The sequence below is a fragment of the Athene noctua genome, chromosome 37, assembly GCF_965140245.1.
Source record: "Athene noctua chromosome 37, bAthNoc1.hap1.1, whole genome shotgun sequence".
NCBI classification, from domain to species: domain Eukaryota; kingdom Metazoa; phylum Chordata; class Aves; order Strigiformes; family Strigidae; genus Athene; species Athene noctua.
Window position 1 is genome coordinate 99,486 of NC_134073.1, and position 20,316 is coordinate 119,801.

The following is a 20,316-nucleotide window of genomic DNA, read 5'->3' on the forward strand; positions in this document are numbered from 1 at the left end:
GGGGCGGGGCGGGGCACGCACACACGACGCACGGACACACACAAGATGGCGGCCGCGTTGTGGCCGCTCCCCTTTTCCCCCTCCTCTCGTCGCCCAACCACGCGTCACTTCCGGTTTAACCCGGCCGCATTTCCGCTTCCGGTAAGGGCCGGCCCGGAAGTGACGCGCAGCGGCGGCGGCGGAGGGTCGCGGCCGGTGAGGGGAATTCTATTATTATTATTTTATTTTTTTTACGGGGGGGGGGGTTTTGGGGTGCGGGGGGTCGGTTATGGGCGTGGGGGGGCTCTTGGGGTGCAGGGGGCGGCGTTGGGGGACGCTTATGGGGGGGGTTAAGGGGTGCGGGAGGCGGTTTTGGGGTGGGGGGGGTCAGTTCTGGGGGCTGGGGGGGCTCTTGGGGGTGCAGGAAGCTGGGGGGGTTATGGGGGGGTTTTAGGGGTGCGGGGGGCGGTTTTGGGGTGGGGGGGTCAGTTCTGGGGGCTGGGGGGGGTTTGGGGTGGCTTTTGGGGTGCAGGGAGTGGGTTTGGGGTGGGGGGGTCAGTTCTGAGGGGGTTATGGGGGGGTTTTGGGGTGAAGGAGGCGGTTTTTGGGGTGGGGGGGTCAGTTCTGGGGGTTGGGGGGGTTGGGGGGGCTCTTGGGCTGCAGGGGGTGGGTTTGGGCTGGGGGGGTCAGTTCTGGGGGGGCTCTTGGGGTGCAGGAGGGAGTTTTGGGGGGTTATGGGGGGGTTTTGGGGTGAAGGAGGCGGTTTTTGTGGTGGGGGGGTCAGTTCTGGGGGTTGGGGGGGCTCTTGGGGTGCAGGGAGTGGGTTTGGGGTGGGGGGGTCAGTTCTGGGGGTTTGGGGGGGCTCTTGGAGTGCAGCGGGTGGGTGTGGGGGCTTTTAGGGGTGCAGGAGGGGGTTTTGGGGGGTTATGGGGGGGTTTTAGGGGTGCGGGGGGCGGTTTTGGGGTGGGGGGGTCAGTTCTGGGGGCTGGGGAGGTTATGGGGGGGCTTTTGGGGTGCGGGGGGTGGGTTTGGGGTGGGGGGTCAGTTCTGGGGGGGCTCTTGGGGTGCAGGGGGGGGTTATGGGGGCGTTTTGGGGTGAAGGAGGCGGTTTTTGGGGTGGGGGGGTCAGTTATGGGGGCTGGGGGGGCTCTTGGGGTGCAGGGGGTGGGTGTGAGGGCTTTTAGGGGTGCAGGAGGGGGTTTGGGGTGGGGGGGTCAGTTCGGGGGGGGGGTCTCAGGGTGTCGGAGGCAGGTTTTTTTGGGGGGGGGGGGGGGGGGCATTTGAGGACCCCCTGGGGCAGGTGTGGGGCCTTGAGGGACCAAAGGGGGTAATTAGATGGGGGGGGGGGGGGTGTTAATTAATTTTGGGGGGTGTTAATTACTGCTGGGGGGGTTAATTCTGGAGGAGAGGTGAATATTTGTGGAGCAGGGTTCATTGGGGGGGGGTGTAATTAATTCTGGGGGTTAATTAGTTCTGGAGGGGGCTTAATTACTCCTGCAGGAGGCTTAATTAATTGTGGGGGAGGTTAATTGCGGAGGGGGGTTAATTACTGCTGGAGAGGGAGTTAATTACTTCCGGGGGGGCGTTAATTATTGGGGGGGGGGTAATTTCTTCGGGGGGGCGTTAATTACTTCTGGAGGGGGTTAATTACTTCTGGGGGGCTGTTAATTACTTCTGGGGGGCTGTTAATTACTTCGGGGGGGGGCGTTAATTACTTCGGGGGGGGGCGTTAATTACTTCGGGGGGGGGCGTTAATTACTTCGGGGGGGGGCGTTAATTACTTCGGGGGGGGGCGTTAATTACTTCGGGGGGGGGCGTTAATTACTTCGGGGGGGGGCGTTAATTACTTTGGGGGGGGGGCGTTAATTACTTCTGGAGCAGATTAATTGCCTGTGGAGGGGGTTAATTGTTTTTGGAGTGATGGTAATTACTGTTGGAGAGAGTTAATGAGTTCTGGAGAGTGGTTAATTATTTTGGGGTGTTTAATTGAAGGGGGTTAATTACTTCTGGAGAGGAGTTAATTAGTTTGGGAGGTTAATTCTGATTGAGTTAATTCTGAGGGGCTTAATTACTCCTGGAGGGGGCTTAATTACTCCTGGAGGGGGCTTAATTACTCCTGGAGGGGGCTTAATTACTCCTGGAGGGGGGTTAATTACTCCTGGAGGGGGCTTAATTACTCCTGGAGGGGGCTTAATTACTCCTGGAGGGGGCTTAATTACTCCTGGAGGGGGCTTAATTACTCCTGGAGGGGGCTTAATTACTCCTGGAGGGGGGTTAATTACTCCTGGAGGGGGGTTAATTACTCCTGGAGGGGGGTTAATTACTCCTGGAGGGGGGTTAATTACTCCTGGAGGGGGGTTAATTACTCCTGGAGGGGGGTTAATTACTCCTGGAGGGGGGTTAATTACTCCTGGAGGGGGGTTAATTACTCCTGGAGGGGGGTTAATTAGTCTTGGTTGGGGGGGGTGTTAATTAATTATCCTGGTGGGGGTTAATTCTGGAGAGGAACTAATTACTTCTGGATCAGGATTAATTATTTGGGGGGGTTAATTATTTGGAGAGGTTTATTATGGAGGAATTAATTACTTCTGGAAGGGAGTTAATTACCTTGAGGGGGTAATTAGTTCTTGAGAGAGGTTAATTATTTCTGGAGAGGGGTTAATTATTTCGTGGGGGGCTTAATTAGTTCTGGAGTGTTAATGATTTGTGGGGGGGTTAATTCAGGGGGGTAGTTACTTCTGGAGGGAATTAATCACTTCGGGGGTTAATTAATTTTGGAGGGCAGTTAATTATTTCTGGAGGGGGCTTAATTGTGAGAGGGTTAATTAATTTGAAGGGGGGTAATTCTGAGGGGGTTAATTATTTTGTGGGGGTTAATTACTTCTGAGAGGGGGTTAGTTATTTTGGAGCGGTTAGTTCTGGAGTATTAATTACTTTTGAGTGGTTAATTAGTTCTGGGGGGGGCTTAATTAGTTCTGGGGGGGCTTAATTAGTTCTGGGGGGGGCTTAATTAGTTCTGGGGGGGGCTTAATTAGTTCTGGGGGGGGCTTAATTAGTTCTGGGGGGGCTTAATTAGTTCTGGGGGGGCTTAATTATTTTGGGGTTCTGGAGGGGGGTTAATTAGTTCTGAGTGCTTAATTATTTTGGAGGGGGGTTAATTACTTCTGGAGAGGGATTAATTATTTTAGAGGGGGGTTAATTATTTCTGAGGGGGTTGTTTCGGAGGAAGGTTAATTCTGAAGAGATTAATTAATTTGAAGGGGGTTAATTGCTTGGTGGGGGGGTTAATTGCTTGGTGGGGGGGTTAATTGCTTGGTGGGGGGGTTAATTGCTTGGTGGGGGGGTTAATTGCTTGGTGGGGGGGTTAATTGCTTGGTGGGGGGGTTAATTGCTTGGTGGGGGGGTTAATTGCTGGTGGGGGGGTTAGTTACTGGTAGGTTAATTATTGGTGGGGGTTTAATGACTTGAGGGGGGGTTTAATGACTTGAGGGGGGGTTTAATGACTTGAGGGGGGGTTAATTACTTTGTGGGGGGGTTTAATTACTTTGTGGGGGGTTTAATTACTTTGGGGGGGGTTTAATTACTTTGGGGGGGTTTAATTACTTTGGGGGGGTTAATTACTTTGGGGGTGGGGTTAATGACTTGAGGGGGGGTTTAATGATTTGTGGGGGGGTTAATTACTTTGTGGGGGGGTTAATTACTTTGTGGGGGGGGTTAAATGACTTGAGGGGGGGGTTAAATGACTTGAGGGGGGGGTTAATGACTTGAGGGGGGGTTAATGACTTGAGGGGGGGTTAATGACTTGAGGGCGGGTTAATGACTTGAGGGGGGTTTAATTACTTTGGGGGGGGTTTAATTACTTTGGGGGGGTTTAATTACTTTGGGGGGGGTTAATTACTTTGGGGGTGGGGTTAATGACTTGAGGGGGGGTTTAATGATTTGTGGGGGGGTTAATTACTTTGTGGGGGGGTTAATTACTTTGTGGGGGGGGTTAAATGACTTGAGGGGGGGGTTAAATGACTTGAGGGGGGGGTTAAATGACTTGAGGGGGGGGTTAATGACTTGAGGGGGGGTTAATGACTTTGTGGGGGGGGTTAATGACTTTGTGGGGGGGGTTAATGACTTTGTGGGGGGGGTTAATGACTTGAGGGGGGGTTAATGACTTGAGGGGGGGGTTAATGACTTTGAGGGGGGGTTAATGACTTGAGGGGGGTTTAATTACTTTGGGGGGGGGTTTAATTACTTTGGGGGGGGTTTAATTACTTTGGGGGGGTTTAATTACTTTGGGGGGGTTTAATTACTTTGGGGGGGGTTTAATTACTTTGGGGGTGGGGTTAATGACTTGGGGGGTTTAATGATTTGTGGGGGGGTTAATTACTTTGTGGGGGGGTTTAATGACTTGAGGGGGGGGTTAATGACTTGAGGGGGGGTTAATGACTTTGTGGGGGGGGTTAATGACTTTGTGGGGGGGATAATGACTTGAGGGGGGGGTTAATGACTTTGAGGGGGGGGTTAATGACTTTGTGTTGGGGGGTTAGTTACTTTGTGGGGGGGGTTAGTTACTTTGTGGGGGGGGTTAGTTACTTTGTGGGGGGGGGTTAGTTACTTTGTGGGGGGGGGTTAGTTACTTTGTGGGGGGGGTTAATGACTTGAGGGGGGGGTTAATGACTTGAGGGGGGGCTAATTGGTGGGGGTGTGCCCCAGCCATGGGGGAGCTGAGCGACCTGGACCGGCAGATCGAGCAGCTGCGCCGCTGCGAGTTGATCAAGGAGAGCGAAGTCAAGGCCCTTTGCGCCAAAGCCCGGTAATTAATCCCTTCCCCGGGGGGGTAATTAACACCTCTACGGGCTAATTAGATCCCCTTAGAGCTTAATTAGTTGTTCTTGGGGGTAATTGTTGTGCCCTCCCCTCCCCGTTTTGTTTTATTCCCAGGGAGATTTTGGTGGAGGAGAGCAACGTCCAGAGGGTCGATTCCCCCGTCACGGTGAGTTGGGGGGGTCCGGGGGGGCAGATGTGGGGGGCTGAGGGGTAGTTTGGGGGGGTCAGGGAGGGTTGGGGGGGGTCAGAGGGGCAGATGTGGGGGGCTGCGGAGTAGTTTGAGGGGGTCAGGGGGGCAGATGTGGGGGTCTGGGGGGGTTATGAGGTGTTGGGGGGGTCCTGGAGGACAGATGTGGGTGGTTGGGGGGGGTCAGGGGGGCAGATGTGGGGGGTTGCGGGGTAGTTTGGGGGGGTCAGGGAGGGTTGGGGGGGGTCAGAGGGGCAGATGTGGGGTGCTGCGGGATAGTTTGAGGAGTTTGGGGGGGTCAGGGGGGCAGATGTGGGGGGCTGGGGGGTAGTTAGGGGGGTCTGGGGGGGTTATGAGGTGTTGGGGGGGCCCTGGAGGACAGATGTGGGTGGTTGGGGGGGGGTCAGGGGGGCAGATGTGGGGGGCTGCGGGGTAGTTCGAGGGGTTTGGGGAGGGTCAGGGGGGCAGATGTGGGGGGTTGGGGGGTCTGGGGGGGGTTATGAGGTGTTGGAGGGGGTGCAGGGGGGCAGATGTGGGGGGCTGCGGGGTAGTTTGGGGGGATTGGGTGGGTCGGGGGGGCAGATGTCCGGGGCTGGGGGGTAGTTAGGGGGGTCTGGGGGCGTTATGAGGTGTTGGGGGGGTCCTGGAGGACAGATGTGGGTGGTTGGGGGGGGTCGGGGGCAGATGTGGGGGGGTTGGGGGGGTCTGGGAGGGGTTATGAGGTGTTGGAGGGGGTGCAGGGGGGCAGATGTGGGGGGCTGCGGGGTAGTTTGAGGGGATTGGGGGGGTTGGGGGGGCAGATGTCAGGGGCTGGGGGGTAGTTAGGGGGGTCTGGGGGGGGTTATGAGGTGTTGGGGGGTGTCCTGGAGGACAGATGTGGGGGGCTGCGGGGTAGTTTGGGGGGGTCAGGGAGGGTTGGGGGGGGTCAGAGGGGCAGATGTGGGGGGCTGTGGGGTAGTTTGAGGGGTTTGGGGGGGTCAGGGGGGCAGATGTGGGGGGCTGCGGGGCAGCTGGGGGGTTTGGAGGGGGTATAAGGCATCGGGGGGGGGGGTGTCCAGGGGGGCAGATACGTGAGGATGGGGGGTAGTTGGGGGGGCTCTGTGGGGCTGATGGGGGGTGGGGGGGGGGGGGAGTTGGGGGGTTTGGGGGAGCAGATATGGGGGGCTGGGCAGCATTTAGCGGTCGGGGGGGGGCACTTGGGGGGCTCTGACCCCCAATCCCCCCCCCCCCCCCAGGTGTGTGGTGACATCCACGGGCAGTTCTATGACCTCAAGGAGCTCTTCAGGGTGAGCTGCCCCCCAAGTGCCCCCCCGGACCCCCAAGTGCCCCCCAACTACTTCTTTTTGCCCCCCAAGTGCCCCCCCCCACTTTTTCATCGCCTCTTATTGCCCCCCAACCATCCCGTGCCCCCCAACCATCCCGTGCCCCCCAACTATTTCATGCCCCCCAAGTGCCCCCGCAGTGCCCCGTGTGCCCCCCATATGCCCCCCCCTTTTTCATGCCCCCTTACTGCCCCCCAACTGCCCCCCTCCCCCTCATCCCCCCCCCAACTGTTCCTCAGCTGCCCCCCAGCCGCCCTCTAAATGTGCCTTGTGCCCCCCAACCACCTTTTCATACCCCTTTATTGCCCCCCAACAGCCCCGTGCCCCTTTATTGCCCCCCACCTGCCCCCTAAATGCCCCCCCACCTGCCCCCTAAGCACCCCCTGTGCCCCCCCCCCAGGTCGGGGGGGACGTCCCCGAGACCAACTACCTGTTCATGGGGGACTTCGTGGATCGGGGCTTCTACAGCGTCGAGACCTTCCTGCTGCTCTTGGCCCTCAAGGTGGGGGTCTGGGGGGGCGCCCCAAGGGTCTGGGGGGGGCACCCATGGCCCCCCCTGCAGATGTTGGGGGGGGGGGGACCCAGACAGCTAGTGGGAGGACTGGGGGGGGGGGGGGGCACGCAGGTATGTGAAGGGGGACCCAGGAGTCGGGGGGGGGGGGCACCTATGGGCACCCCAGATTTTGGGGGGGGACCCCCAGATGTCCCAGAGGTCCATGGGGGGACCTTGATGTCGGGTAGGGGGGCGGGGGCTGAGGGGGGGCCCCCAGGTGTCCAAGTGAGGACCCATGAGGGGCACCCACACATTTGGGGGCCCCCAGGAATCTCAGGGAGGCCCCCAGGCATCCAGGCAGGGGCCCATGGGGGGCCCCCAGGCATTGGGGGGGCCTATGGGGAGACCCCCCCCCCCCCCAGCATTTGGGGGGCCCCCAGGCATCTCCGGGGGGGGGGGGGGCCACCCCGCTGGCCAGGCAGGGACCTATGAGAGGCCCACGGGCTCTGTGGGGAGTCCTCAGGCATCTGGGGGGGCCCCCAGATATCCAAGTGGGGGCCCATGGGAGACCCCCCCCAGGCATTTGGGGAGCCCCCAGGTGTTCAAGTGGGGACCCTTGAGTGGCATCCAGGCTCGGGGGGGGGGCACCCCCACGTCAGGCAGGGACCCATTGGGGGCCCCCAGGCATTTGGGGGACCCTCAGGTGTGAAGGTGGGGGGCACCCAGGCATTAGGGGGGCCCATGGGGGTCACCCAGGTCGGGGGGGGGGGGGGCCCCAAGCATCCATACAGGACCCATGGGGAGACCCCCAGGCATTTTGGGGGGGGGGAGCCCATGGGGAGACCCCCAGGCATTTGGGGGGGGGGGGGGGGGGCCATGGGGAGACCCCCAGGCATTTTGGGGGGGGGGGGGGCCATGGGGAGACCCCCAGGCATTTGGGGGGGGGGGGGGCCATGGGGAGACCCCCAGGCATTTGGGGGGGGGGGGGGGCCATGGGGAGACCCCCAGGCATTGGGGGGGGGGGGGGGGGCCCATGGGGAGACCCCCAGGCATTGGGGGGGGGGGGCTCAGGTGTCCAGGTGGGGACCCATGGGGGGCACCCAGTTTCTGGAGGGATGGGGACCCCCAGGAATCCAGGCAGGGACTCACGGAGGCCACCCAGGCATTGGGGGGGGGGGGGGGGGCCCACGGGTGACCCCCCCCCAGGCATTTGGGGAGCCCCCACCTGTCCAGGTGGGGACCCTTGAGAGTCCCCCAAGCATCTCGGGGTTTGGGGCGGACACACACACACACAGGCATCCAGGCAGGTACCTAAAGTCTCCCCAAGATCTTTGGGGAGTCCCAAAGCATCCGGGGGGGCCCCCCCCCAAGGAATCTAAGGGGCGGGGGGGCTTACCCAGCCCCCCGCCCGCGGCAGGTGCGATACCCCGACCGCATCACGCTGATCCGGGGCAACCACGAGAGCCGGCAGATCACGCAGGTGTACGGCTTCTACGACGAGTGCCTGCGCAAGTACGGCTCCGTCACCGTCTGGCGCTACTGCACCGAGATCTTCGACTACCTCAGCCTCTCCGCCATCATCGACGGCAAGGTCGGTGCGCCCCGCACACGCTAAGGTCACGCTAAGGTCACGCTAAGGTCACGCCGGGGCGCGGGGAGGGGGTGGAGGCTGGTGGGTGAGGGAGTTGTGGCGGTGGCTTTGCTCTCTGGAGCCTTGTCGTTGTTGTGGACGGCACAGTGAGGGTGCTCGGATATGTAAGAACATGTTAAGGACACGCTAAGGTCATGCTAAGCACACGTGGAGGGGTGGGGAGAGCCCTTGGGCTGCGCTGGAGGGGACTGTGCTGGTGGCTTGGCTTTTCTCAGTATTGTTGGTATCGTGGCGGGTGCCACGAGGGTGCTGGGATATGTTAGAACATGCTAAGGACATGCTAAAGTCATGCTAAGGACACGTGGAGGGGTGGGGAGAGCCCTTGGGCTGCGCTGGGGGGGACTGTGCTGGTGGCTTGGCTTTTCTCGGTACCATTGTCATTGTTGATGGTGCCACGAGGGTGCTGGGATATGTTAGAACATGTTAAAGACACGTGAAGGTCATGCTAAGCACACATGGAGGGGTGGGGAGAGCCCTTGGGCTGCGCTGGGGGGGACTGTGCTGGTGGCTTGGCTTTTCTCAGCATCGTTGGTATCGTGGAGGGTGCCCCAAGGGTGCTGGGATATGTTAGAACATGCTAAGGACATGTTAAGGACATGCTAAAGTCATGCTAAGCACACGTAGAGGGGTGGGGAGAGCCCTTGGGCTGCGCTGGAGGAGACTCTGCTGGTGGCTTGGCTTTTCTCAGCATCGTTGGTATCGTGGAGGGTGTCACGAGGATGCTGGGATACCTTAGAACATGCTAAGGACATGCTAAGCACATGTGGAGGTGCGAGGAGGCCCCTGGGGTTGTGTTTAGAGCGGCTGCGTTGGGGGGGGGTGTGTGTGTGTCATCTTTGCCCTGGGGTCCTTCCAGTGTTGGGGGGGAGGCCGTGTGGTCGCACACGCCTCCCACACGCTAAGCACACATGTGTCCCCACAGATCTTCTGTGTGCACGGGGGCCTCTCACCCTCCATCCAGACGCTTGACCAGATCCGCACCATCGACCGCAAGCAGGAGGTGCCCCATGACGGCCCCATGTGCGACCTCCTCTGGTCCGACCCCGAGGGTAGGTCCCCTACACACGTGTTGGGGCATGTTGGGACGTGTTGGGGCATGTCCTACCCACTAGGGTGGGGTGAGGCCAGCCCTATCCCATGTTACATCCTTGTGTCCTGCCCTGTGGCCTCCCCGCTGCCCTCAGGGTGGGTCTGTTGCTCGGGGCGACACATGTGACATGCGTGTGTTGTGTGTTGTGGCGTGGAGGTGGCAGGCTGGGGGGCGTGGCTCTAGCTGGCACACATGTGATGCCCCAGCATGGTCTGTGTGACACGCGTGTGACCCCACAGCCCCATCAGGCTTCCCTGTGTGACATGTGGACATGTATGACACACGTGTTGGTCACATGTTCTCCCAACGGCTCCTGTGGGGCTTCAGGTGACATGCATGTGACTCCCCTGCCGCGCCAGGCCGTTGCGTGTGACACGTGTAACCCTGTGGCCTCATTGGGCTGCTCCGTGTGATGTGTGTGGGCGCGACACACATATGGATCACGTGTGGGCACATGTGACGTGTAGGGGTCATGTGACACATGAGACATGTGGCTGTGTGATGCATGGGGCATGTGTGGGCACACGTGACACATGGGGCACATGTTGGGGGTATATGACATGCATGGGTCCTGTGTGGGCACCTGTAACGCACATACGTGTCACGTGATGTATGGGTCATGTTGGGGCATGTGCAACGTGTGGGTTACATGGGGTGTGTGTGACGCATATGGCTCATGTACGGGTCACATGTGGGCACATGTGGCACATGTGTGGGTCATGTGACACCTGGGGCATGTATGGGTGCGTGTGACCCACATGTGATCACGCCTGACATGTATATGGGTCGTGGAGGTGTGTATGACACACGTATGGGTCACGTGTGGGCATGTGACATGTGCGTCACGTGTGGGTGCGTGTGGATGGATTGTGTGGATGTGTGACACATTAATCGCATGGGCGCACATGACACGAGTCACGTGTGGATGCATGACACACGTATGGGTCACATGACGTGAGGCGTGTAGGTACGTGTGACCCTTATGGGCTGTGTCACATGTGTGGGTCACGTATGGGCACATGACATGTATGAGTCATGTGGGTGCACGTGACGTACATAAAGGTCGCATGTAGGGGTCGTGTGTGTGCATGTGATACATGGGGCACATGTGACCTGTATGGGGCACGCGTGGTGCATGTGACAGGGGTCAAGTTTGGTTACGTCTGACGCATGAGTCTTAACATGTGTCATGTGGCATATGTATGGATTATGGGTGGGTACACGTGACACGTGTGGGTTACGGGGTCACATGTGACACATGTATGGGACATGTGTGGGCATGTGACACGTATACGTCATGTGTGACGGCACGACACACGTGTGTCAAGTGTGGGCGCGTGTGACGTGTCGGTGTGCGTGACTTGCGTGTGTCACGTGTGGGCGCATGTGGCGTGTGGGCGCGCGTGACTCACGTCACGTGTGGGCGCGCGTGACTCACGTCACGTGTGGGCGCGCGTGACTCGTGTGTCGCGTGTGGGCGCGCGTGACTCGTGTGTCGCGTGTGGGCGCGCGTGACTCGTGTGTCGCGTGTGGGCGCGCGTGACGTGTGTGTGTCACGTCTTCCTACGTAACCACCTTGGGCTGACCCACGTGGCTGTGGGACACGTGTGTAACCCCCTGACCGCAGTGTTCCACATCACGTGTGGACACGTGTCACACGTGTATCGCATGTTCTCACTCTCAACTCTCGCTCTGCCCCGCACGTGCCTTGATACGCCCCGCGTGTGCCCCTACACGCATACGTACCCCCTGCCTCCCTGAGGGAAGCCCCGCCCAGCCCGCTGACACGCGTGTGGCATGTCGGCAGACACGACGGGCTGGGGCGTGTCCCCGCGGGGGGCCGGGTACCTGTTCGGCAGCGACGTGGTGGCCCAGTTCAACGCCTCCAACGACATCGACATGATCTGCCGCGCCCACCAGCTCGTCATGGAGGGCTACAAGTGGCACTTCAATGAGACCGTCCTCACCGTCTGGTCCGCCCCCAACTACTGCTACAGGTCAGCCACACGCTAAGCACACGCTAAGCGCATGTGAGGGGAGGAGATGGGGACTGGGGGCACGCTGGGTGTGCTGGTGGCGCTGGGAAGGGAGAGTCTGCTTCGTCTGGTTGGTTTGGGGCTGATGGGGGAGGGTCTTGACATGTTAACGACACAATACATGTTAAGAACGTGCCAAGCACACGCTAAGCAGATGTGAGGAAAGGAGGCAGCAATTGGGAGCATGGTTGGGAGCTGCTGGTGGCACTTGGGAAGGGAACGTCTGCCTTGTCTGGTTGGTTTGGGGTTGAGGAGCTTTTGACATGCTAAGGACATGCTAAGAACATGCTAAGCACATACTAAGAACCCACCACACACAAATTAAGGCGGTGTGAGGGGAGGAGTTGGGGATTGGGAGCACGCTGGGGGGCTGCTGGTGGCGCTGGGAAGGGAGCGTCCACTTTGTCTGGTTGGTTTGGGGTTGATGGGCGGGTCTGGGCATGCTTAGGACATGCTAAGGACATGCTAAGAGCACACTGAACTGTGGGGGGGTGAGGGGTGAATGGACATGGGGTGGGGGACACCAGTGCGAGGAGAGCCGACTTATCAATGGGACCATCTTTATGATGGGATTGGCCACCAGTTGCTGCTACATGTGAACCAACATGCTAAAAACATGCTAAGTACATGGTAAGATAATCTGGGACACATGGTGGGAGGAAACAGGGTGGGAGGAGCCAAGTGGGCCCCAAATGACTCTTTAATGGGTTTGTCTTTGTTGTGGGATTGGGCACTAACTGCTGCTCCGGGTGACCTCACATGCTAAGCACACGCTAACAACATGCTAAGGACACGTTAGGCCACATAACGAGTAGACACAGGGCAGGGGGACACATAAAGGGGACTCCCGGGGACACTTGAAGGGGACCGTCCCCACCCCAGGGTTGGCTTGAGGCCCCTCCCCCGGGCATGTCCCCGCGCACACGCCAAGCACACGCTAAGCACACGCTCTGCCCCGCAGGTGTGGGAACGTGGCGGCCATCTTGGAGCTGGACGAGCACCTGCAGAAGGAATTTATCATCTTCGAGGCGGCGCCGCAGGAGACGCGGGGGATCCCCTCCAAGAAGCCGGTGGCCGACTACTTCCTGTGACACCCCCACATCCCCCCCCCGTGTCCCCTGTCCCCCCCCCCCCCCCCCCCCCGGCCCCGCCCGTGTCCCCCAACGGGTCACCCGTGTCCCCTGGGGCCACCGTGTCCCCGGGGAGGGAGACGTGGGGTGTCCCCTCCAAGATGGCGGTGGCTGGTGGGGGCATCCGGGGAGCTTTGGGGATGCCACCACGGTGTCACCCGTGTCCCCTGGGGGGGCACCTAGAGCCACCCCCCCACCCCCCCACGGGGCCTCGTCTCCCCTTGGGGGACACCCTGGTCCCCTCCACGTGACCCTCAGGCACATCACGTGACCCTCAGGCACATCACGTGACCCTCGGGGACACCCCCGTGACTCTCGGGGACGCCTTCGTGACATTTGGGGACACCCCCCGTGATCTTTGGGGCTCTCCCTGCTGCTCCACACACACCCCCCACCCACCCCCCCATGGCCCCCCCGCCCCCCAGGGTGGCCCTTCCCTCCCCACGCGCGTTTTGGGGTAAAAACGGGGATTTTTTTTCGACGCCGTTTCTGCTCCTTTTTTAGATAAAAAAAACGTCAAAACCCGCCCGAAGTGTTGTAAAATATCGGGGGGGGGGGGGCACTAGAGGGGACAGGGGGGACGAGGGGTGTAGGGGATGCTCAAGGGGGGTCACATGGGGTGTAGGGGAGCCTATAGGGGCACCTCTAGGGGACACGTAGGGGGTGGGGCCCCCATGGGCGGGCCACGCCCCCCCGGAGCTGCCGGGCTGCCCGTCTGAGCTCAGGGATTCCCCATGAGCCTCTGGGGCTGGACTGAACATGGCTGACTTCCCATCAATCCCTGGGGTTGACCCAAGATGGCTGCCCTCTCAGGATTGCTCAAGGCTGATCTAACAGGGTGGCTTTCCCATGATTCTCTGGGGCTGACCCAGTATGGCTGCTCTCCCATGGTCCACTGGACTGACCCAACATGGCTGCTCTCCCATGAGCCTCTAGGGCTGACCCAATATGGCCACTATCCCATGATTCCTCCTGGCTTGACCCAACATGGCGGCTTTCCCATGATCCCCCTGGCTTGACCCAACATGGCGGCTTTCCCATGATCCCCCTGGCTTGACCCAACATGGCGGCTTTCCCATGATCCCCCTGGCTTGACCCAACATGGCGGCTTTCCCATGATCCCCCTGGCTTGACCCAACATGGCGGCTTTCCCATGATCCCCCTGGCTTGACCCAACATGGCGGCTTTCCCATGATCCCCCTGGCTTGACCCAACATGGCGGCTTTCCCATGATCCCCCTGGCTTGACCCAACATGGCCGCTTTCCCATGATCCCCCTGGCTTGACCCAACATGGTGACTTTCCCATGATCCCCTGGGGTTAACCGAGCATTGCCACCTTCCCATGAGCCTCTGGGGCCGACCCAACTTGACCACTCTCCCATGATCCTCCAGGGCTGAGCCAATATGGCCGCTTTCCCACAATCCCCTGGCCTGACCCTATATGGCAACTTTCCCATGATTCCCCCTGGCTTGACCCAACATGGCCGCTCTCCCATAATCCCCTGGGGTTGACCCAACATGGCCACTCTCCCATGAGCCACCGGGGCCGAGCCAACATGGCCGCCCTCAGCCCCGAAGCCGCCTCGCCGCCACGTGCCCGGGCCGTGACGTCACTACCGGGAACACGGGGGGGTGTGTCCGTGTGCGCGTGTTGCGCGCGCGCGCTCCGTCACCCCCCCCACCCCTCCCCTCGGCGTCGCAGCTGATTGGTCGGCGTGAAGAGAAGGCGGAGCCTCCCCGCGTTACGTTTTCCCCAAGCTCCGCCCCTTTCCCCCAAGCCCCGCCCCTCACTACGTCCCTAGGAAGGGGGGGGCGTGTCCACCCGCCACGCGCCGCCCGCCGCCATCTTCCCCCCTCCCCCCCTCCCCTCTCCCAACTCTCGCGAGATCTCGGGGCGCGCCCGCAGGAGGGGGCGGAGCAAAAGGAACGGGGAGGGAGGGGGGGCGCGGCGGCGTGGTGCCGGGTTCAAAATCTCGCGAGATTTCCCGCCCTCCCGCCGCGCCGAAGTCTCGCGAGATTCCTCCCGGCCACGCCCCCTCGGCCGGCAGCGCGCGCGGCGGCGGCCGCCGCCATTTTGCCGCTGGCTCCGGCGCGGCGGACTCCATTTCCCGTGAGCCCCCCGGGCGGCGGCGGGGGGGGGGGGGGAGCGGGCGGGGGGGGGGGTCGGCGGAGCGAGGAGGAGGAGGAGGAGGAAGAGGAGGAGAAGAAGGGGGGGTGGGGAGGGGGAGAGGGAAAGGAAAGGGGGAGACGGCGGCGGGGCCGGGGGAGGGGAGAGGGGGGGGCGGCGGCCATTTTGCGGCGGCGGATGGCGGCGGCTCCGCGGCGGGGCTGAGGCCGGCGGAGGCGGAGCGGGAGGCGCCTCCCCGGGTCCCTCCGCCCGCCCTCCCCCCGCTCCCTCCCTCCTCCCCCGGTGAGGTGCCGGGGCTGCGGCGGGAACGGCCGGGAGCGATCGGTAACGGGAGAGCGGCGGCGACCCCCCCCCCCCCCCCCCTTCTCCCCTTCCCTCTCTTTTCTCGCCACCTTCCTTCCCCTCCCCCTCCCCCGGGAAAGGGCGGGAAGGGGGGGAAGGGCCGCTGTGGGGTGAAGGACCCCGGTGTGGGGCACCCCCAAGGCCCCGGTGTGAGGTGAGGGCGGGGGGAACCCGCTGTGGGGTGAGGGGTCGAGGGGGGGGGTTCCCGGTGTGGGGTGAGGGACCCCCCCCCTTTCCGCCCTTCCCCTAATGTGGGGCACCCCGAGGGGCCGGCTCGGGGGGTTTGGGGACTCCGCTGTGGGGTGAAGGTGCCGGTGTGGGGCACCCCAAGGGGGCTGGTTTGTTTTTTTTTTTTGGGGGGGGGGGGGAATCCCCATGTGGGGGCACCCCCAAGGGTTTTGCTGGGGGGCGGGGGGGAAAGGGGGCACCCATAGGGTGGTTGTGTGGGGTGAGGGATCCCCGGGGGGGGGGGGGGCACCCTGAGGGGACTGGGGAACCCCCCCATAGGGCTTGGGGACCCCCCCCAATGGGGCAGAGGAGCGACAGACCCCCAGTGTGGGGCACCCTAGAGTGGGGCACCCTGAGGGTCCTTCTGTGGGTTTTGGGGGGGTCCTAGAGTGGCTTTTGGGGTCCTTGTGGGGGTGAGGGACCCCCCACGCGGGGCACCCAGGGGGTCCCGTTTTGAGGTGAGGGACCCCCACGCGGGGCACCCTCAGGGTCCTGCTGTGGCGCTTGGGGGACCCCCAGGTGGGTTTTGGGGACCCTGTGGGGGTGAGGGACCCCCAAAGAGGGGCACCCTGAGGGTCCCACTGTGGAGTTGGGGACCCCCAGGTGGGTTTTGGGGACCCTGTGGGGGTGAGGGACCCCCTCATGCAGGACACCCAGGGGGTCCTGTTTTGGGGCGCCCTGAGGGTCCCACCATGAGACTTGGGGACACCCAGGTGGGTTTTGGGGGGCCCTGTGGGGTGAGGGACCCCCAACACGAGGCACCCCAAAGCGGGGCACCCTGAGGGTCCCATCTTGGAGTGAAGTATTCCCACACGGGGCACCCATAGGTGCACCCTGAGGGTCCCACCGTGGCGCTTGGGGACCCCCAAGTAGGTTTGGGGGACCTTGTGGGGGTGAGGAGCACCCTGAGGGTCCCGCTGTGGGGTTGGGGACCCCCGGGTGTGTTTTGGGGTCCCTGTGGGGGCGAGGGACCCCCCATGCGGGACACCCAGAGGGTCCTGTTTCGGGGCACCCATAGGGGCACCCTGAGGGTCCCGCCATGGGGCTTGGGGGCACCCAAGTGGGTTTGGGGGTCCTTATGGGGTGAGGGACCCCCAACACGAGGCACCCCAAAGCGGGGCACCCTGAGGGTCCCTCAGTGGGGGCGAGGGACCCCCCATGCGGGACACCCAGAGGGTCCTGTGTCGGGGCACCCATAGCGGCACCCTGAGGGTCCTTCCGTGGGCCTTGGGGACCCCCAATTGTCGTTTTGTCCCCCCCCCCCCCCATCACAGGTCAAAGTTCAGAGGGCACCCGGGGTCAGGGGTGGGGGAAGGGGGTCTCTCCTCCATTTAGGGGAGAGCAGCACCCATGGGTGGGGATCAGCACCCATGGGTGGGGGCTCACCCACCCACTCCCCGTTCCCTTTCCCCCCCCCCTCCCCAGGAACGCCCCCCCCCGCGCCACCGACACCGTGGAAGTGGAGTGTGAGGAGGAGGAGGAGGGCCCCGCGCACACAGGTGGGGTGACAGCACCCACGGGTGCTATGAGGGGGGTGGGGGGCCAGCGCCCGTGGGTGCTCCCCCCCCCCCTCACCCCCACCCTTGCAGGCGGCTCGGCGGAGCGCAGGCTGGGCCGCCCGGGCGCCCAGGAGCTGGACGAGGGCTCGGCCCGGCGGCCGCCGGCGCAGGATGAGGCCCCCCCTTCCCAGCATGCCCTGGGGCAGGCGGGTGGCCCCGGGGCCCCCCCACACCCCCCACCCCGCCCCCACCCACCGCTGCACCCCCAGGTGAGGGGATGGGGGACGGGAGGGGGGGGGGGGGGAACGGATGGGACTCCCCTAAACCTCCGCAGAGGCCTGGGAGTTGGGGGGGGGGGGGCGGCGGCTTAGCACCCCCAAAGAGACCCCCCCCCAAACCTTAGAACCCCCCCATGTGCTCCCCTGATCTTTGTGCCCCCGAAGTGACCCCCAAGACCTCTGTAACCCCCCCAAAGTGACCCCCCAAACCTCTGCAACCCCCCAAAGTGCTCCCCTGATCTTTGTGCCCCCAAAGTGACCCCCCCAACCTCTAGAACCCCCCCAAGTGACCCCCCAAACCTCTGCAACCCCCCCAAAGTGCTCCCCTGTTTTTTGTGACCCCCCCAAAACCTCTGTAACCCCCCCAAAATGACCCCCCCAACCTCTAGAACCCCCCAAAGTGACTCCCCCAAACCTTTGTAACCACCCCAAAATGCTCCCCTGATCTTTGTGCCCCCAAAGTGACCCCCCCCAACCTCTAGAACCCCCCAAAGTGACCCCCCAAACCCCTGCAACCCCCCCCAACGTTCTCCCCTGATCTTTGTGCCCCCAAAGTGACCCCCCCAACCTCTAGAACCCCCCAAAGTGACCCCCCCAAACCCCTGCAACCCCCCAAAGTGCTCCCCTGATCTTTGTGCCCCCAAAGTGACCCCCCCAACCTCTAGAACCCCCCCAAGTGACCCCCCAAACCTCTGCAACCCCCCCAAAGTGCTCCCCTGTTTTTTGTGACCCCCCCAAAACCTCTGTAACCCCCCCAAAGTGACCCCCCCCAACCTCTAGAACCCCCCAAAGTGACCCCCCCAAACCTCTGCAACCCCCCCAAAGTGACCTCCCAAGCTTCTAGAACCCACCTACAGCCCCAGAGCCCCCCCAGATTCCCCCACACTGCCCATAGGCCCCCCAAATTTCCAGTGACCCCCCCAAATTTCAGTGCAGCTATAGCCCCCCCCTTATAGGTTCCTCAAACTGCCCCCCCATCCCCATAAGCCCCCCCTGAGAAACATCTGTGCCCCCCAAATTCATCCGTGCCTCATTATAACCCCCCCCAAACTTACTGGTGTCACCCCCAAACTCCCCGCAGACCCCCCCAAGGCTCACCCCCACCCCCAAAGACCCCCCCAAACTCCCCACAGACCCCCCAAGACTCACCCCCACCCCCAAAGACCCCCCAAACTCCCCACAGACCCCCCAAGACTCACCACCACCCCCAAAGACTCCCCCCCACCCCCCCATAGACCTCCGAAACTCCCCAGACACCCCAAGACTCACCCGCACCCCCCCATAAACACCCCAAACTCATCTCTGTCCCCCCCAAACACACCTGTGTCCCCCCAACTCCCCACAGACCCCCCCCCAAGACACCAGCACCCCCTGTAGCCCCCCCAAACCTACCCCCACCTCCTTATAGCCCCCCCCAAGATTCTCCTTTGCTTCCTGTAATCCCCCCCAAACCACATCTACAGCCCCGTTTCCCCCCCCCCCCCCCCAGAGTCACCCCTCAGCCCCCCCCTAACGCCTCTTGAGCCCCCCCCAAAACCCATTTCTCCCCTCACACCCCCCCTCTTTGTGTGTGTGTGTCCCCCCCCCACAGCTCCCCCCGGCCAGAATGACGGGCAGCAACCCGGTGTCCCCCGCCTCCTCGGGCTCCCCCGGCAGCGTCTCGCCCCCTGCTTCCTCACCTGCCGGCCCCCCCCGTCCCGATGGCCCCCCCGGTCCCCCGGAGCCCCCCAGCCTCTGGGACAAGACCCACGCTGAGATCGCCGAGCAGGCCAAGCATGTAAGTGGCGCCCCCCCCCACCCCGGGGTGGGTTTTGGGGGGGCTCAACCTTATAGAAGCCACCGGAGAGTCTCGGCTGGGGTTTGGGGGGGCACTCGGGGACTGGCTCAACCCTATAGAAGCCACTGGAGAGTCTCAGGTGTTGTTTGGGGGGGGGGGGGAGGCACTTGGGGCTGACCCAACCTTAGAGTAGCCAGTAGAGAATCTCTGCGGTCACATAGAACGTATTTTGGGGGAGTTTCGGTGATTTTGGGGGGTGATTGGGTCTTGCCCAACTCTATATCAGCCACCAGAGAATCTCGGGGGGTTTTTTTATAGAAAATGTTTTGGGGGGGGTTTAGGGGTTTTTTTGGGGGTGATTTGTGTTGACCCAACCCTATATCATCCCCTAGAGAATCTCCATTTTTTTACCAAACAATTTTTGGGGCGGTTTGGGGTGTTTTTGGTTGCGATTTGCGTTGACCCAACCCTATATCATCCCCTAGAGAATCTCCATTTTTTTATCAAACAATTTTTTAGATGTTTTTGGTTGCGATTTCCGTTGACCCAACCCTATATCATCCCCTAGAGAATCTCCATTTTTTTATCAAACAATTTTTTAGATGTTTTGGGGTGTTTTTGGTTGCGATTTCCGTCGACCCAACCCTATATCATCCCCTAGAGAATCTCCATTTTTTTATCATACAATTTTTTAGATGTTTTGGGGTGTTTTTGGTTGCGATTTCCGTTGACCCAACCCTATATCATCCCCCGGAGAATCTCCATCATTTTACCAAACAATTTTTTGGATGTTTTGGGGTGTTTTTGGTTGCGATTTGCGTTGACCCAACCCTATATCATCCCCTAGAGAATCTCCATTATTTTACCGAACAATTTTTTACATGTTTTGGGGTGTTTTTGGTTGCGATTTCTGTCGACCCAACCCTATATCATCCCCTAGAGAATCTCCATTTTTTTACCAAACAATTTTTGGGGCGGTTTGGGGTGTTTTTGGTTGCGATTTGCATTGACCCAACCCTATATCATCCCCTAGAGAATCTCCATTTTTTTACCAAACAATTTTTGGGGCGGTTTGGGGTGTTTTTGGTTGCGATTTGCGTTGACCCAACCCTATATCATCCCCTAGAGAATCTCCATTTTTTTACCAAACAATTTTTGGGGCGGTTTGGGGTGTTTTTGGTTGCGATTTCCGTTGACCCAACCCTATATCATCCCCTAGAGAATCTCCATTTTTTTATCAAACAATTTTTTAGATGTTTTTGGTTGCGATTTCCGTTGACCCAACCCTATATCATCCCCTAGAGAATCTCCATTTTTTTATCAAACAATTTTTTAGATGTTTTGGGGTGTTTTTGGT

At 61.1% G+C, this 20,316-nt stretch overlaps 2 protein-coding genes across 2 annotated transcripts in view; both read left to right on the plus strand.

Annotated features, from left to right (window-relative positions):
* The first annotated feature begins 120 nt into the window (after nt 1–120).
* Nucleotides 121–13,232, plus strand: PPP4C (protein phosphatase 4 catalytic subunit). Its single transcript, XM_074930957.1, has 9 exons — nt 121–195; nt 4,684–4,783; nt 4,912–4,963; nt 6,220–6,270; nt 6,707–6,808; nt 8,217–8,390; nt 9,373–9,499; nt 11,348–11,537; nt 12,538–13,232. The coding sequence occupies exons 2-9, from the start codon at nt 4,686–4,688 to the stop codon at nt 12,665–12,667; spliced, it is 924 nt and encodes a 307-aa protein (XP_074787058.1). The 5' UTR covers nt 121–195; nt 4,684–4,685; the 3' UTR covers nt 12,668–13,232.
* Nucleotides 13,233–14,925: 1,693 nt separating this feature from the next.
* Nucleotides 14,926–20,316, plus strand: part of SRCAP (Snf2 related CREBBP activator protein) — a 57,080-nt gene continuing 51,689 nt past the window's right edge. Inside the window, 4 exon segments of the mRNA XM_074930958.1 lie at nt 14,926–15,159; nt 16,831–16,904; nt 16,995–17,173; nt 18,774–18,959. Of these exon segments, the coding sequence (XP_074787059.1) occupies nt 18,789–18,959 (171 nt within the window). The 5' untranslated portion in view covers nt 14,926–15,159; nt 16,831–16,904; nt 16,995–17,173; nt 18,774–18,788.

Coding starts and splice junctions, on each gene's coding strand:
- PPP4C (XM_074930957.1), top strand. CDS start 4,686: ATGGGGGAGCTGAGCGACCTGGACCGGCAGATCGAGCAGCTGCGCCGC. Junction 4,784..4,911: donor GCCCTTTGCGCCAAAGCCCG/GTAATTAATCCC, acceptor TTTTATTCCCAG/GGAGATTTTGGTGGAGGAGA. Junction 11,538..12,537: donor GCCCCCAACTACTGCTACAG/GTCAGCCACACG, acceptor TCTGCCCCGCAG/GTGTGGGAACGTGGCGGCCA.